This window comes from Vicugna pacos, chromosome 3 (assembly GCF_048564905.1).
Source record: "Vicugna pacos chromosome 3, VicPac4, whole genome shotgun sequence".
NCBI lineage: Eukaryota > Metazoa > Chordata > Mammalia > Artiodactyla > Camelidae > Vicugna > Vicugna pacos.
This window is the reverse complement of record NC_132989.1, coordinates 10860389-10877077: the sequence shown is the minus strand read 5'-3', so window position 1 is coordinate 10877077 and position 16689 is coordinate 10860389. Positions and strand designations below refer to the sequence as shown.

The following is a 16689-nucleotide window of genomic DNA, read 5'->3' as shown; positions in this document are numbered from 1 at the left end:
GGAACCAGAGAGTAAGTATCTTAGTCTGTGTGGGCCATATTGTCTCTGCTGCAACTACTCAACTCTGCTGTTGTAGCACGCAAGCAGCCAGGACTTAAAATTGTAGACAGCACTTAACTGAAGATGGTGGTTGTATTCCAATAAAACAATTTGTAAAAGCAGGCAACAGTACAGTTTGCTGACCTCTGGTCTGTATGCATTTCCTTCCAAAAAAGTTTTGAGGTACCTTACAATATAGAGCTTCTTATCTAATGAGCTAACACAGTAATAAAAGTTACCTTGCACAGATGAACTAGCAAAACTATACTTGAAGCAAGAGAAGCCTGGCACAGATACACAATTATGGTCCGAGAAACCAGTAAGCCATGGTACCTGATGGAGTGCATGTTCCATTACAACTGTTTTTGTCTCTACATCCCAGATTTTCACAGTCCCGTCGTCCGAGCTGGTGGCGCAGAGGTTGTATTGACCCGGGTGATGAGAAAAGGTGAAGCCAGAGACCCTTTCGGTGTGTCCCACCAACTCCCCTATGACTACAAGCAAAACCAGACTCCAGGTTAAAGTGCTACCTAAGATTTCTGGTAGAATCATACTATTGTTAAATGGTTTGTGGGATCTCACTTATCCAATGGTATGACAAAAATATCCAGGGACTCATGATCCGAAACCCAAAGTTCTGGTATTGGCTCTGTCACGTGACTTCAGACAAGTCATTTTATCCTCTTGGGCCTAGGTCTTTTCAGCTATAAAATGCTGTTTATATCCCTTTAAGTGCCTAGTTCTCAGGCTGAGGAGCAGCTCAAGTGAACAATGTAAAAGGGATTCTTTCTTAGATCTGGCCAGAAGTCTCTAGGAATAGAGTATTTGGCAGGATCTCGCTTAGGGCCTGGAGTTGTAGGCAGCCCCCAACCCCAGGGAGGCTCTCAGGGGCCCACACACACGGGGTTGGGGAGGAAGGCCTAGATATTATAAACGACTGAGATTAGACAGGGATAACTTTGCAGTAAGTCCGCGGATCCACGTGAGCGCGCCAGGAGGCGGGATCGCTCAGCCACAGCGTGGTGTAGAGCTCAACCTTGGAGACCGGGACGCGACTCAGTTTAGATGACTGAGCAGACCCTTCTCCCTGCCCAAGCCTCAGTTTCCCCATCTATAGAGAGAGGGGTGTCTGGAGACGCGCACTCGGCTCCCCGGGGGAACGCAAGAAGTGCAGGAAGGCTGGGGCTAAGAAGTGGGGGAATTACCTCGAAATGGGGGCGTCCCCGGGATCGCGTCCGCGCCCGGGCCCACGCGGACAAGGAAGACGGAGGTCCGCGCGGCGAAACCGAAGAGGCCCCCGGGCACTGCATCGCTGCATCGGGCACAATACCAGTTAGGGGAGGGCGGCAGCACACGCGGCTCCTGCCCCATGATCACCGGCAACCAGGGACGAGGGAAGCAACCTCTGCGGCAGACCGTTAGTAGCTTCACGCCGTAGCCGGGAGGGGGGCGGAGTTGGCCCGGAGCTCCGCCTCTTCGGGCCCTCCGCTACGGCGCGCGCGGAGGTCCAGGCTACACCGCGCGCTCTGGCTGGGAAGGGCGGGGCCCGGAGCCATGCGCTCTGCCTCCCAGCGCCGCTTGCGGCCCGAGTGTCGGGTGCTGCCTGAGCCCAAACCCGGGTTTAGGCATTCTCACTTTCTACAGCATGCCATCAAAATTTTTTTTAAAGCTCTGTGTGTGTGTATTGCTAGCTCTGAAGATGCTTTAAAGATAACTACAAGAAGCCAATTAACAAAAAGATGAAAGTTTGAAAAAGAAATCAAAAAGGGAAGAGTTTCTGCAACTGGGTCGAAAATCTGGCTCTGGGTTGTTGATACTCAAGGGTAAGCTAGTATTGCCAGTTGTTATCTGAGAGACTTTAACCCATCCTACATCTCTTCCCTCATTTGGAGAAGGAAGATGATAATCCATGCCTTGTTGGATTGCCAGAGGAATATCTGAAATTTAGTGAAACGCTTACCGGGCATATATGGTAGCAAGTGCCTGATGAATATTAATTCATCTTTTGGACGTCAACCTGGAGATTAGCGTTATCCTTTGTATTTGAACTGTTTGTTTTTTATTTTTATTTATTGAAGTATAGTTGAGTAACAGTATTATATGAGTTTCAGGTGTACAACATATTGATTCAAAATTTTTGTAGATTATACTCCATTTAAAGTTATTATGAAATATTGGCCATATTCCCTGAACTGTACAGTATATCCTTGTGGCTTATTTATTTTATAAATAGTAGTTTGTATGTTTGCTCTTTAGAAGAGCTTTCATTTATCTCTAGTGATCTTTACAAGCCTATGCCACAGAATACTTATGTCAGACTGTTTTACTGACGAGAAAACTGAAGCCCACCCGTTAGTTGGCTTGTTCACGATCTCTGTTTTCCTAATCTTTCCAGGTCATTTGTGAGGCGAGGCTTCACAGTTTTTCTGGATCCCCATGAATCTCCGGAAACTCGCTAATTTAGGGCGTTTATTAATTCATTCATCCGAAGCCAGGCTGGCGGGACCATGCTGGAAGCGCCAGCAGCGTGCTTACAATCTCCATGACGACACCTGGGGAGTAGGTGCCGCTCGGTCTCGCGATGAGAAAAAGGATGGGTGGGGAGAAAAAGGGTGGGTGGGGAGAAAAACCCGAGAATTGCGCATGCGTATTGCTCAGTCGGCGTCTGACCTCGGAGGCTTCCGTAGAGGGTGGGAGAAGATGGCTGCGGCAATACTGGAACGTTCGGGTAAGGGTTTCTTTAAGGGATGGAAGAAGGGAGTGGAGGTGAGTCTGAATTGACGGCTTGCGTTGATGTTGCAGGTGCGTTATGGTTGCAGAATCTGAGGGGGAAGCTGGCGTTGGGGTAAGTCTCTCGTCTTGGAGTTGCGAAAGGGTCAAGGCTCCCTTATGTGCCAGTCCGTTTCTGAGAGTCTAGGTGTCGGGCTCTGCTTTAGGCTCTGAGGCTAGCGAACCAGACAGCCAGAGTCCACTTTGCACTTCGTTTTTTCGCTGCCGTATTGCATATACCTCCAGGGCTCAGGTTTACCTGTGACCGAGCAACATTGTAAATATGTCTTCCCAACACTCTTTTCTGTTCTTTCTGGTAAGATTAGACTCTCCCAACCATGTTGGGAGCGTACTTTTCAGGCTCCCTCTCTAGTTAACTTGCTTACATGAGCAGGGAGTGTTGTGGACAAATGCGGTTTACACTGAGCCTGACGTTGTGTTAAAATCTTCATACGCAACATTCTACGTAGAGTAGGTACTGCTGTACCCCTTTTTTCACACAAGGAAATTGAAGTCCCCAAAGTAAAATAAGTTGCCCAAGGTTTCTATTTATAGGAAGTTTGGAAGTTTTATACTATATTTTTTTACAGTATTCTTTGACCTTAGGACAATATCGTTCTTTAGGGTTAAGGAATGCAATTGAGTCAGTACTGGCAAGAAGTTTTCTCTGCGTCCTTCTCATAGGGCCTCTTCTGTAGTACAGCTGTTCGTATTTGGAGATTGATAATTGATTGTAAATTTTCTACTCAGTGCATTTGTTAAACTTAATTGAGGTTTAGTTCGTAGGTTTTGGAGACAGACTGTGATTTTGGAAAAGTTACTTATTCTTTCTAACCTTAAGTTCTCTTTCCTGATATGAGAGGAATGTTAATACCTACCTTATAGATTTGTAATGAGGATTAAGTGAGGTAATATATGTGAAGTGTTTTGCGCAGTGCATGGCATATAATGATCCCACCTTAAATCTTAACTGCCATCAGTGTTTTTATCATTATGAATTATTACTGAGTTTCCATTATATTTAGCCTTGTCTTAGATTCCTGGCTTGAGAGACGAAGATGTGGGCTAAAGAATAAAATTGAAAGTACTGGCACTTAGGATTTGTCTTCACTTTGCTATGTTGGATTGTCTTCTATCAGTTCACCCGTGGCCGTGCTGATGTACTTACTTTTTCTGAGAGTGCTTTGCCTTTACTTGTTTCTTGGCTTTTTCTCTGTCCTCACTTTCTGTCATTAACAGCAGTCTTCATTATTCAGACCCTCTGTTTAAATGTTTTAACTTCATGAGATTTTCTCAGATCTCACTAAAAATGAAAGAAATTAATTTTTCCTTCCTTTTAACATGTGTTCCTTAAATAATGGCTTCATGTATAGGTAGGTGTCTGCTACCTTATATCTCCTGGACAGTTAGGAACAGTTCTTGCTTCTCTTTGTAGCTCCATCATAGGGTCTTGCCCATTGGAATATTTTGTCAATTTTGGTTGATTTAAGTTGTCTGGCACTGACATGTATTGGGAAGCTCTGAGCAAGTAGCTGAAGCAGTTTGGCTTCAGCCTTTTCATCTGTGTAATACAAGAGGGTTGGATTTTGCTAGATAATCTCTAAGGCTCTTTCTAGCTTCAAAGTTACATAATTTTATGAAACCCTGTTCTGGACTTCCTAGTGGGGAAATGACCATATGAAAACTAAGTACAAAAGGTGAAAATAATGCTCATGATAACTGTGTAAGATCTTAGAGATCATCTGATTTAGTGACTGGATACCTAACTGCATACAGATACCACACAGATAATAGAAATGAATGAACTAGAAGTGGTCTTTGTAAAATAAGAGAGAATGGTAGGACCTCTGGCTGTCAGTAGCGTGCATTCCTCATCTAAAAGCATTGAATTGGATTAAGAAACAGTGGTGCTGACCGAATAAAACTTTTCTGCAGGCTGTATTTGGTAGTAGACTGACAATTTCCAACCTTTGAATTTCAAGTCTCCCGTTCTACGTATGCATGCATTTGGGAAGTTCTGTGGCTTACTGAAGGTTACACAGCAAGGACATGGTAAATCTAGGATCTAAACAGAAAATTCTCTGGCTGTAAGTCGTGTTCTCTGACATCACAGGAAAACAGTGATGAGCCCTGTTGGGTGAGTCTGAAAGAGCTGATTTTAAAGTTCTAGTTAAAAGAGTGAAGAGTACATTTTAGTGGTTTAGAAATAGAAAGGTCAGTGTAAAAGTTTGACAGCACTAGTTACTAAACTGTACATAAGTTAAAATTCTCCACAAGAAAGCCAAGTTGGAAATGTCATGAATCAGCAGTTTGGTGGAAAAATGATGACAGCAGTGTGATATATTTGAATAAACATTGGGCTGCAGGTGACAGAGCTGGATTTTAGGTCGCTGTCAGGGTCATGTGTTGTGTGTGGCCTTAGGCCATTTGCTTAACTTCTCTGAGGCTCAGTTTCCTCATCTCAAGAAATGATATTTAATAATATTTAACTTCAAGGGTGATTGTGAGAATTAAGAGACTAGTACATAAAATGTCTATCATAGTGCCTGGCACTGTGGAGGTGTGGTGATGGAGATGCTACTGCCATGAAGTTTTTTGAGAGGAGTCAGATTTTATGCTGAAACCAGTCAGTAGCTACTCAGCACCCCTAGATGAGATTACGTATTTCATCTGTCAGCCCTACTTTTATAGGACGATTCGCAGAAGATAAACTGAAACATACATTAGGTTACTTTTTTATTTAATCGAGTCACTCTTAAGGGACTTTTCCAAAGTAAAGGGTAGAAATTATCTCTGGTTTTTATGTGTTTATGCTTTCAGTGTTCTGATTGCCATGACCACATTTGACAACCACATTGATGTGTACTCTTAATTAAGTCTTACCCTGTGATCTGAGAGGTTGTTTTAGGACAGTGGTTTTTAAATTTGAGTCACAGACCCCTTTGAAATTATGACAAAAATCACAAAACGTGTTCCCAGAAAAAATGCATATGACATTCATAGTTTGACTTGTAATTTCATAATCCTCAATCTAGGAATCTTTGCACTGGGACAGCATAAGTAAACATAAGTAATAGTACACATAATAATAATAATAAACATAACTACACAATAATGATTAATGGTGTAAAGTATGTTGGAAAATATGTCAGGCAGTGACCCTTGTGTTAATGGGTGAAATATTTCCCTTGATTTATTTTGAAAATTTCAGTCCTACAGGAAAATTGAAAGAATCCTTCATCTGGATTCATCAGTTGATAACATGACTTTAAGTGTTTCTATAAATATACATGCTTTTTTCCCCTGAGTCATTTGAAAGTGAGTTGTACACATTATGGTACTTTATTCCTAATCACTTCAGACTATATCTCCTAAAAGTGAAGACAGTCTGCAAGAACTACAAACCACGATCAAAATGGTGCAGTTTAATGATCTTTTATTTTAATGTTTTAGTTAAATAGATTTAGATGGAAATCCAGTATATACTGACATTTACTTTTGAAAAAGAAAAATTGACCATTAGTTGTAGCTTGTCAGTAAGCCCTAAAATGGCCATTCCCTAAAATGAGGAGACCTTATAGATGGACATTTTCAGTTCCATAATATTTATGTTCATTTAGTGAGTCTCTTGTTTACGTGACCCTTTATTCCTTTCAAGCACTCTCAAGACTCCTCTTTCCATTAGAGTTTGTATCTGGTTGATCTGGTTTGTATCTGAAAAGTTTCTGTATTAATTTCTTAAGGCTGCTATAACGAATTACCTCAAACTGGGTGGCTTAAAACAATGGAAATTTATCCTCTTGTATTTCTGGAGGCCAGAAGTCCAAAATCAGCAGGGCCATTCTCTCTGGAAGCTGTAGGGGAGAATCCATTCCTTGCCTCTTCCAACATCTGGCTTGTCTTCAACTTACAGTTCCCTCCATTTGTCTGCTTCAAAACTTTGCATCTCTCTCATTAAAATACATGGGATTACATTTAGGACTGAACAAGGTAATCCAGGATAAGCTCCTTATCTCAGGATCCCTAACTTAATTACCTCCTTTGCTGTAGAAGGTATTATTCACAGGTTCTGGGGAAGAGGATGTGAGGCCACCATTCAGTCCACTGCATTCTCCCTCACAAGACGTCTTGTACCTCATCTTCAAATCTTTATTTCAGCAAGATGCCCTGTAAATCACACCGTTACTTCTGCTGTGTCTGCAGCCTGGAGTGCTCTTTTACCAGGTTTCTGAATGTGGAAGCCTGCACTTTCTTCAACATGCAGCTCAAGTTCCAGCTCCTTAAAGCCATCCCAGTTACTATAGTCCTCCTGTTACTTCTGACATTCTAATGCCTGTGAAACATTTATGGTTAATTCTCTCTCTGAATTTCAAATCACTCGAGGGCTAGAAATAAGCTTTATGTTTCTTGGCCTTCTCATCACCTAGTATAGTATCTGTAGTATAATAAATATATTTGGTCTTTGTCTTTGGTTCCTTGCACAGAGCTCCTAAAATCATTGGAACTTCCTGAGTGATAGGAGTGTCTTTTGTTGTTCATAATGAGCCCCTTTTGAAACAAAGAGATTGGATAAGAGCTGGGAATCAGGTTACAAAAACTGGAGCAAGGTACAAGGTTCTGAGAGCTTCTGGGCTGGTGAACACATTGATGTGTTTGGAAGGTGGTGTGCCTGGAAAGGGCATAGACGCTCTGTGCCCTCCCCACCATACCTTGTCCTATGCATCACTTCCATTTGGCTGTTCCTGAGTTGAATCCTTTATAATAAACATAGGAAAAGTATTTCCTTGAGGTCTGTGAGCTCTTCTAGCAAATTATTGAACTTGGGGGTGGGGGTGGGGACCATGAGAACTAGATTTGTAGTCAGCCAGGCAGAAATGTGGGTAATCTCGACACCCCTTTTGTGTCTGGCTTCTGAAGTGGGGGCAGTCTTGTGGGACTGCACCCTTTAACTTATGGGATCTGAAGCTAACCTTCAGGTAGATGGTTAGAATTGAATTCAATTGTTGGATACCCAGTTAGTGTTAGAGAATTGATTGTTGGTATAGAAAACCTCCCTACTCGTTGGTGTCAGAAGTGGTGTCCGGAAAAAGACATCAGAGTACCCTATCCTTATTAGTTGGTCAGTAGGTATAAGTTAGTAAAGTATAAGTCAGCCTGACAGATGGCAAGTTGTAGTCTCAAATATTGCCAGGAATTGAGATTTTTTTTTTCCACTCTAGTACCAAGAAGAAATCCTAATGGCAAATTTAGCATGGATACAGATTTCTACCGTTATGTAATAGAATAGTTTGTGCTGATTATCCAAATTCATTTATTTATTCTATTTTATTTATTTTTCTTTATTCTAATTATTCCTTAAGTTAAAATAAGGCCTTCGGAAGCTCTGTTTGCCCATGCAATGAGTTACTCATTAGAATATGACTGTTATTACTATGAATGATACAGTAGTGATCTGAAAGGGTTAATGCTTTATTTTCAATTGATTATTGATGTCAGGGGCTCACACTAGCTTCTCTGAGGGAAGATGTTAAGTCTGTGAAGTAGGAAGTTGATCAAGAATATATTTATAAACTTTTTGATTTACTCTCAAATTCTTTGTTAAAAATTGTTCTGAGAATTGTGACTTTGTTTTTTATTTGTTCTCATCCCTCTCTATAGTAGGCCAAACACCCCCAAATATATAAACATGCAGATATTTATATATGTATATACACACACATACATGTGCTATGTCATGAAAAAGAAGAATAACATGGGGGCAGGGAAGACTGAGACTTCTTTAAGTAGTTGCTTTGGGCCTCTGGTAGCTTACCCTAGGAGGTTACAGATTGGAGATCTATTTGATAAGTCAAGCCAAAAGGTGTGTTTTGCTTGGATTATACAGTATTTAAAAACTTCCTTTTAAATCAACATTTAAAAACTGGTGGCCTTCTCATCAAAATCTAGGTTTCTAGATTCTGTTACGCACTGTAAGGTATGGCAACAATTTTCTAGAGCAGAAGAGTGTACCACTGTTTAGATGGGCCATATATTCTTCAGTTTTCCTCATTTTCTAACCACATGTTAAAGTTTTGCCTACTTATTCATACCCAGCTCTCTTACCATGTTTATATTACCTGGCTGTTCTCTGTATTTTTGAATTCATTCTACAAATACGTATTTAGTGCCTGCTTTGTGCCAGGTACTGTTCTAACACCAGGAATTTTGTAGTGAACAAAAAACATAATAATCCCTGCCCTCATGGCGAGTACACTCTGGTGAGGCAAATGATAGGCAAAATAAGTAAAATACAGAGTGTGTTAGATAATGACAACTGCTTAGGAGAAAAATGAAAGCAGAGAATGGAAATAGGAAGTATGTGTATATGAGAGGGAGGTTGCAGTTTTGGATAGGAAAGGCCTCACGAAGAAGAAAGCATTTGGGTAAAGATCTGAAGGAAATAAGGGATCATGCTGTCAAACTAGGCCAGCATCGAGCGACTGCATTCTAGACAGATGGACCATGAGTGCAGAGTCCCGAGGAAGGAACATACCTTGTATGGTTGAAAGCAGGGAGTGAGAGGACAGAGTTGGTAATAGGAGATGAGATCAGAAAAAGGACTAGGAGATCATGTAGAGCTTTGTGGGTCATTGTAAGTGCTTTGATTTTTATTCTGAGTGAGATGGGAAAGCATAGCTGGGTTTTGTGTGTAGGAGTGCTGTGATCTGACTTTTGTCTGAGTGGTTCTTTCTGTGCTGAGACTAGACCAGAGCAGGGATGGAGAACAGGATAGAAGCAAAGACCATTGGATATTTCTGGTTAGAGATTTTGGTGGCTTGAATTAGGTGGCTGTGAAGGTGGGTAAGTGGTTGGATTTTGGCAGTATATCAGTGGCAGCTGACAGTTCTTACTGATGGATTGGATATGGGGTGTGAGAAAGAAGGGTGATACAGGGTTTATGACCTGAGCAACTGAAGGATGGAGTTCTGTTGACTGAGATAGGAAGACTTCCAGAGAAGCAGTTTTTAGGGAGAATGTCAGGAGCTCAGTTTGGGGCTTGTGAAGTTTGGGAGATCCAGTAACATAACAGTGGAGAAGTGAGGAGGCAATTGCATTTTTAGGTTTGGAGTTCAGAGAAGGCATGTGAATTTGGTAGTCATCAGTGTATGAACAGTGTTTAAAGCCAGGAGAGTGGTTGACTTCACCATGAGTGTGAATATAGATAGCACAAGAGTCCAAGGATTGATTCCTACTGCGACAGCCAACATTCACAGATCCAGGTAGGAGGACAGAAGGAGACTGGAGATGTATGTAGAGAGGAAAACCCAGAGTGTGTGGTGTCCTAGAACCCAAATAAAGTGTTTCAAGGAAGAGCACGTGACCAGATGTGATATTGTGATTTATGAGAATATTTCTCATATATATTTAGTTTTTGTAATTCTGGCTTACAGCTCCCAAAACCCTTGGGATTTCCTGAGCCATAAGGGTAATGGGAGCATCTTCTGTCATATTTGGTCTCTTGTCCTCAGTTCCTGAAATGTATTTGGAGCCATAAAAGTGAAATAGCTGTCTTGTTATTTTTGACAAGCCGCTTTCCACCACAACGGGCCTTTTGTTAATTAGGTGACTTTTGGGAAGCGGCTAAGATTAGGGACTGGTTGCCAGGGGAACCAACCATGAATTGAGGGGTGGAACTTTTCCACGGAGGGGAGAAGGGCTGGAGGTTGAATCAGTCACCAATGGCCAATGATTTAGTTAATTATGCCTACGTAATGAAGCCTCCCTGAAGACCCAAAAGGAGAGGGTTTGGAGAACTTCTGAGTTGGGGAACCAGAACATTTCAGTGTGCCACTGTGCTGGGCCCCAGGTTTCAAGAGGACGGAAGCCTATGTTCAGGACCTTGCCCTATGTGTCTCTTCTTCTTGCTGCTGATTCACATCTTTTAATATCTTTTTTAATAAATTGGTAATCTAGTGCATAAATAGGTTTCCTGAATTCTATGGCCTGCTCTAGCAAGTTAATTAAACCCTAGGAGGGGATCATGAGAACCTCTTGATTTATAGCCAGTAGTTCTGAAGCACAGGTAACAACTTGGGCTTGCCATTGGCGTCTGAATTGGAGGGTGGTCTTGTGCGACTGGGCCATTAACTCGTGGAATCTGATGTTGTCTCTAGGTAGGTAGTGTTAGAATTGAGTTCAGTTGTAGGACACCTAGCTGGAGCGTTGATTGTTGGTGGTGTGAGGAACCTCTCCCAGCATTGGAATTGTTGGGTGGTCAGACCCCTTTTGCCAGAGATATTTAGATCATTCTGAGATAAGGACTGAGAGTTCACCGTTGGATTTTACAGCACAGATATCTTGGTGACCTTGATAAAGGAGTTTTGGTGGAGTGATGCACGCAAAAGAGCCTGACTGGAGAGGGTGAAGGATGAATGGGGGTGGGGCTAGAATTAGGCATAGAGAGTTTAGGTAACTCATTCAAGGAGTTCAGCAGTAGCTAGAGGAACTTGGTCAGGGGACGGTTTAAGTTGGGAGATATTAGAGTATATTTGTTTGCTAATGGGAGCAGTCCAATAGAGAAGAAAAAAATGGATGATTTAAAAGGGGGAAGAACGAATTGCTGGAGCAGTCTCCTTGAGTAGGTGGGAAGGAATTGGATCTAGGGAGCAAGGGATGGGATTGGTCCAAGCTAGGGCATAGACGGTGCAGGCATAGTAACAAGAGAAGGTAGTAAATATTTATGAACATGAATACAGGTATATAGATTAGGTGGTGGGAGCTTGTGGATTGTCTCTTCTGTTTCTTCAATTTTCTCAGTGAGTAGGCGTGATTGTCAGCTGAGATTGAGGATAAGGGAGGAGATATAGGGGGTTGTGAGTAGCAAGAAGAGATATGAAGTTTGTCTGCACAGGCTAGGAGAATAAATGGACTAGGGAAATATATTAGGACTGCCAGGCAGCCTTAAGGGCCCGCTTGGGGTTTATGAATAAGAATGTAAAATTTAGGCATTTAGTCATCTTTGATTACGGAGTGAGAAAATCTGGCTTGTTAACCATCCACATGTGTATAGCATGGTAACAGCAGCCTTTTGGAACAGAGAGGTCATGCTCAGTAGTCTGCAAAAATTAGCTGTTTTTTGTTTTCAATTTTTTTAGCTGCTACTTTAGTTAATAGTGACTTCCAGTTGGGAGTAATTTTGCCATATACCTTGCCCCAGGTGACATATGGCAATGTCTGGAGACATTTTTGGTTGTTACAACTCAGATAGGAGGTGCTGCTGGCATCTAGTGGGTAGAGGTGGGGGACAGGGACACTACTGAACATCCTATGAGGAAGGCACAGGACAAACCTTACAACAAGAAATGATCTGCCTAAAATGTCAGTAGTGCAGAGATCGAAAAACTCTGAGCTTATCATAGCCCAAAGTTGCTGGGATTTCACTTTTTTTGTTTGCTAAAGTTTTGTTTCCTTGTTGGATTGTCCTTGACTTTTGCAGAGTAAAACTATATTGTGTTATGAGACTGTACACATCACTTCAGCCTTTTATTTTAGATTTTAATTGAGGCAAGAGGGAGGATGTTCTTTTATTCAGTCTCAAGTGTGGGATTAATTTAATGTTGTCGAAAGTAAATATGGAACAAAGAATTTTTTTACCTTGATGCATCTAAGAACATGATTTTCTTAAGATTGAGCCTGAGGCCAGTATTATCTTCACTTGGGATTTGGGTATACCTTGTACTAAATTTCAGAATGAACTCTGAGTAACAAAGAGGAAGTATTCTATCAGATTTTAACTTTAGAAAGTTTCAGATACTCTGCCTTATCTGAGTTAACTCTTAATCCTAAAATTTGGCTTGTATTTGCTTCTCTTTAGTGCCTAATGACTATGGGCAGGATTTGAAAAGTGGTACTTAAACTTAATCCTCAGGTACTGGTAGATAGTAAACAGCAGAATAATGAGAGAAAGGGAATTCATGTGCTAATTCCAGTATACCGTCTACTTTCTTCTTGAGCTCTGGCAGTCTCACTGTACTCTGGGTACCTGTGTGTATGTGTTGTGTACAAGCACTCTGGAGTGTTGGTTCATGCCTGCCTTCCTTCACTCAATTTACAGTGATAGAAGCTAAAGGGGTTTGGGTTTTCTAGTAAATGGAAGGAAGTAAATATCAGTAGTGATACTTGAATTTCAAAATGATAAAAGTTGATCCTCGTTGCTTTTCAGTGTTTTTGTTTACTTGCTTTTTTTTTTTTTAAAGATTTTAACTCATTTTCATTCTTTAGAATGCTAACAGTAAGCTAGAGCTCTAGGCAGACTTAAAATTTAATATTTGTTAGAAAACAGTTTTACGGAAGGAAATGGATCCTAGCAATAACCCATGCTATCATAGGTTAATTCTACCAGCTTCCTTTTCTTGAATTTGTTTTCTCTAGTGACTCTTCATGGGCTTTCTTACATAAAAAGTTCTCATAAAAGCCTTAAGTTTTGAATTAGTTCTATTTTCAATTGGACCTTAGGATCGGTTCCTGCTTTAATTCAGTGTTATTCCCACAGTTGGCCAGGAGAGGGCACCTAAAAACTTTTTGCTTCAATACAGTTCTGAATTAAGTACCTCATTTGGAATAATATTTTAATTTAACTAGATTACAGTTGTTTACTATTTGCTTGATAATACATTTTATGAAGCATTTGAGCCCTGAAAGAATTACAAGTATTCAGAAAGCTTTATCATTATTCAGTCATAATGTATTTAATTTATTAAGCATTGTATTTAATTCACTGAATGTGTATTGAGGATTTGAGGAGTGTAAGACACTGTGTTAGACATGGGGGATACAGCAAGCATCGACCTCACCCTCAAGCAGTCTTTCAGACTGTTCAGTATAGTAGTGGTTTCATTGAAGAAGAATTAAATAAAAGCCAAGGCATTCTTATTTTTGTAATCATGTTGTCAACCTTGAAATTAGATATAGGATTAAGGTTCTGAGAGACCCTGGAGATGAAGTACTCAAATTCCCTTTCTCATAGATATAGAAAATGAGGTTCCAGGAGTTGACAAACTTAGTGCATCAACAAAGTACAACTTCATAGAAACAAATGACCATGGTTATAAACATGAGATGGTTTAAAATTGTCTAACATGAAGTTTACAGTTCACGGTGTTTGTTTATTTTTGGACAACAGAAAAGATGAACTGCTCAGAAGTCCTGTGTAAAATTAATACTAGTTATCAGTGTTCATCATGTGCTAGGTTCTGTAGGGTGGTGTGCAGTAATTATTTATCCACCACTAACAGAATAAAGTAGGTATTGTTCTTCTCATTCTAAAATTTATTGAGCCATAATATGTGTCAGATTAAGTATTTAACTTACAATATCTCATTTGAGCTTCTGAGAAAGCCTATGAGGTAATTATTATTGCTCCATTTACTGATAACAAAACTGAGATCTAGAAAGTTATGTGACTTCCCCAAGGCTGTTCACCTAGTATTAGAGTTAGGATTTAGATCAGGTCTATTTGACTCCATAGTCTCTGCCCTCATCACCTGGCTTATGGTTTTATTAGGAAATTCTGCCCTCTAATATCATGTATTCTAGTTTTGTGCTTTTCAGTTAAAATAGTGGAACCTAAATGTGGATGGCAAAGGATTTTGTCAGGTATTTTGATGGCATTCATCAGTGAGCTTGAGGTGTAGAGTAGGAGAAATGAGCCACTAGAAGAAGAATAGATTTTTTAAATTCTTTAGCCTGAATGATTTGAGGATTAAAAACAAAGGCTTTGCCAAGTATATAAGCTAGTAGCATATATTGTGTGAGAATCTGCCAGTATACAACAACTTCAAATATTTAAGTCTGGGTTAAATATTTACTCGGTATCTATGTACCAGATACTGTCCTTGGTGCTCGAGTACAAAGGATGCCATACTTGCCCTCAAGGTGCTGAAATCTATATACTTACTAGGGGAACTCATTTTTCTACACCCAACTAACTATAGTAAAGGAGTAGTCCAACTCATTGCTGCATGAGTGACAAGAACAAAATACTAAGGCAGTGGGGGGAAGCAGTTGTTTTTTACGTTTTTTTATTTTTATTTTCACTTTTTAAAATTTTTAATTGAAGTATAGTTGATTTACATTGTTGCGTTAGTTTCTGGTGGGCAACATAGTGATTCAATTATACATTTATACATATGTATTCTTTTTCATCATAGGTTATTACAGGATATTGAAAATAATTCCCTGTCTATACAGTAGGACCTAGTTTGTTTTATATACAGTAGTTTGTATTTGCAAATCCCAAACTCCTAATTTATCCCTTTCCTTCTTCCCCTTTGGTAATTATAAGTTTGTTTTCTATGTCTGTGAGTCTCTTTCTGTTTTATAAATAAGTTCATTTGTGTCTTTTTTTTAGATTCCACATATAAGTAATATCATATTGTGCCTTTCTTTTTCTGACATACTTTACTTAGTATGATGATCTCCAGGTCCATCCATGTTGCTGCAAAAGGCATTTCATTTTTTTTATGGCTGAGTAGTAGTCCATTGCGTATATATACTACAGCTTCTTTTGTCGGGGGGAGGTGGAGGTTATTAGGTTTATCTAATTATTATTATTTTTTTAATGGAGGTGCTGGGGATTGAACCCAGGACCTTGTGCATGCTAGGCATGTACTCTACCACTGATCTATACCCTCCCCTGCTACTACAACTTCTTTATCCATTCATGTGTTGATGGACATTTAAGTTGCCTCCATGTCTTGGCTGCTGTAAATAGTGCTGCTGTGATCATTGGAGTGCATACATCTTTTTGAGTTAGAGTTTTCTCTAATATATGCCCAGGAGTAGGATTACTGGGTCATACGGTAACTCTTTTTATTTTGTTGGTTTTTTAAGTAACCTCTATACTGTTTTCCGTAGCAGCTGCACCAGATTACATTCCTACCAACATTGTAAGAGGGTTCTCTTTTCTCCATACCCTCTCCAGCATTTATTTGTGGACTTTTTAACGATGGCCATTCTGACTGGTTTGAGGTGATACCTCATTGTAGTTTTGATTTTCATTTCTCTGATAATTAGTGATATTAAGCATCTTTTCTTGTGCCTGTTGGCCATCTGTATGTCTTCACTGGAAAAATATCTGTGTAGGTCTTCTGCCCATTTTTCGATTGGGTTGTCCACTTTTTTTTTTTTACTGAGTTGTACAAGCTGTTTGTATATTCTGGAAATTAAACCGTTGTCAGTTGCATCGTTTGCAGATATTTTCTCCCATCCATGAGTTGTCTTTTCATTCTGTTTATAGTTCCTTTGCTGTGCAAAAGCGTTTAAGTTTAATTTGGTCCCATTAAAAAATTTTTGCTTTTATTTCTATTGTATTGATAGACTGACCTAGGAAAACATTGCTAAGATTTATATTAGAGGGGAGGGTATAGCTCAGTGGTAGAGTGCGTGCTTAGCATGCACGTGGTCTTGGGTTCAGTCCCCAGTCCCTCCAGTAAATAAATAAATGAATAAACCTAATTACCTCCCCCCTGGCAAAAAAAAAAAAAAAGATTTATGTTAGAGAATGTTTTGCCTATGTTCTCTTCTAGATTTATGGTGTCCTGTCTTATGTTTAAGTCTTTAAGCCATTTTGAGTTTATCTTTGTGTATGGTGTAAGAGAGTGTTCTAATTTCATTGATTTACATGCAGCTGTCCAGCTTTCACAGCACCACTTATTGAAGAGATTGTCTTTTCTCCATTGTCCATTCTTGCCTCCTTTGTGAAATATTAATTGACTGTAGGTGTGTGGGTTTATTTCTGGGCTCTCTCAAATGGAATGTAACCTTTAAAAATTATGAATCACTATGTTGTACTCTTAAATTTTATGTAATATTGTGTATCAACTATACCGCAATTAAAAATGT

General features: G+C 40.0%; 2 protein-coding genes across 7 annotated transcripts in view; one reads left to right on the top strand and one right to left on the bottom strand.

Moving 5' to 3' along the window:
• The window catches only part of GEMIN5 (gem nuclear organelle associated protein 5), a 39797-nt gene extending 38311 nt beyond the window's left edge, over positions 1 to 1486 (bottom strand). For all 4 annotated transcript variants that reach the window (XM_015248450.3, XM_006214979.4, XM_015248451.3 and 1 more), the window contains exons 1-2: positions 1245 to 1486; positions 373 to 533 (exon numbers count right to left, since the gene is read on the bottom strand). In XM_015248450.3, the coding sequence (XP_015103936.1) occupies positions 373 to 533; positions 1245 to 1410 (327 nt within the window). In that variant the 5' untranslated portion in view covers positions 1411 to 1486. The remainder of the gene's footprint in view (positions 1 to 372; positions 534 to 1244) is intronic.
• Positions 1487 to 1621: 135 nt separating this feature from the next.
• MRPL22 (mitochondrial ribosomal protein L22) overlaps positions 1622 to 16689 on the top strand; it is a 31225-nt gene continuing 16157 nt past the window's right edge. Inside the window, exons 1-2 of one of the 3 annotated variants that reach the window (XM_006214980.4) lie at positions 2683 to 2767; positions 2842 to 2884. In XM_006214980.4, coding sequence (XP_006215042.4) covers positions 2683 to 2767; positions 2842 to 2884 — 128 coding nt within the window. Of the gene's footprint in view, positions 1863 to 2682; positions 2885 to 16689 lie in introns of those variants that run through there. The other 2 variants (XM_072954036.1, XM_072954043.1) reach the window with 2 other exon arrangements.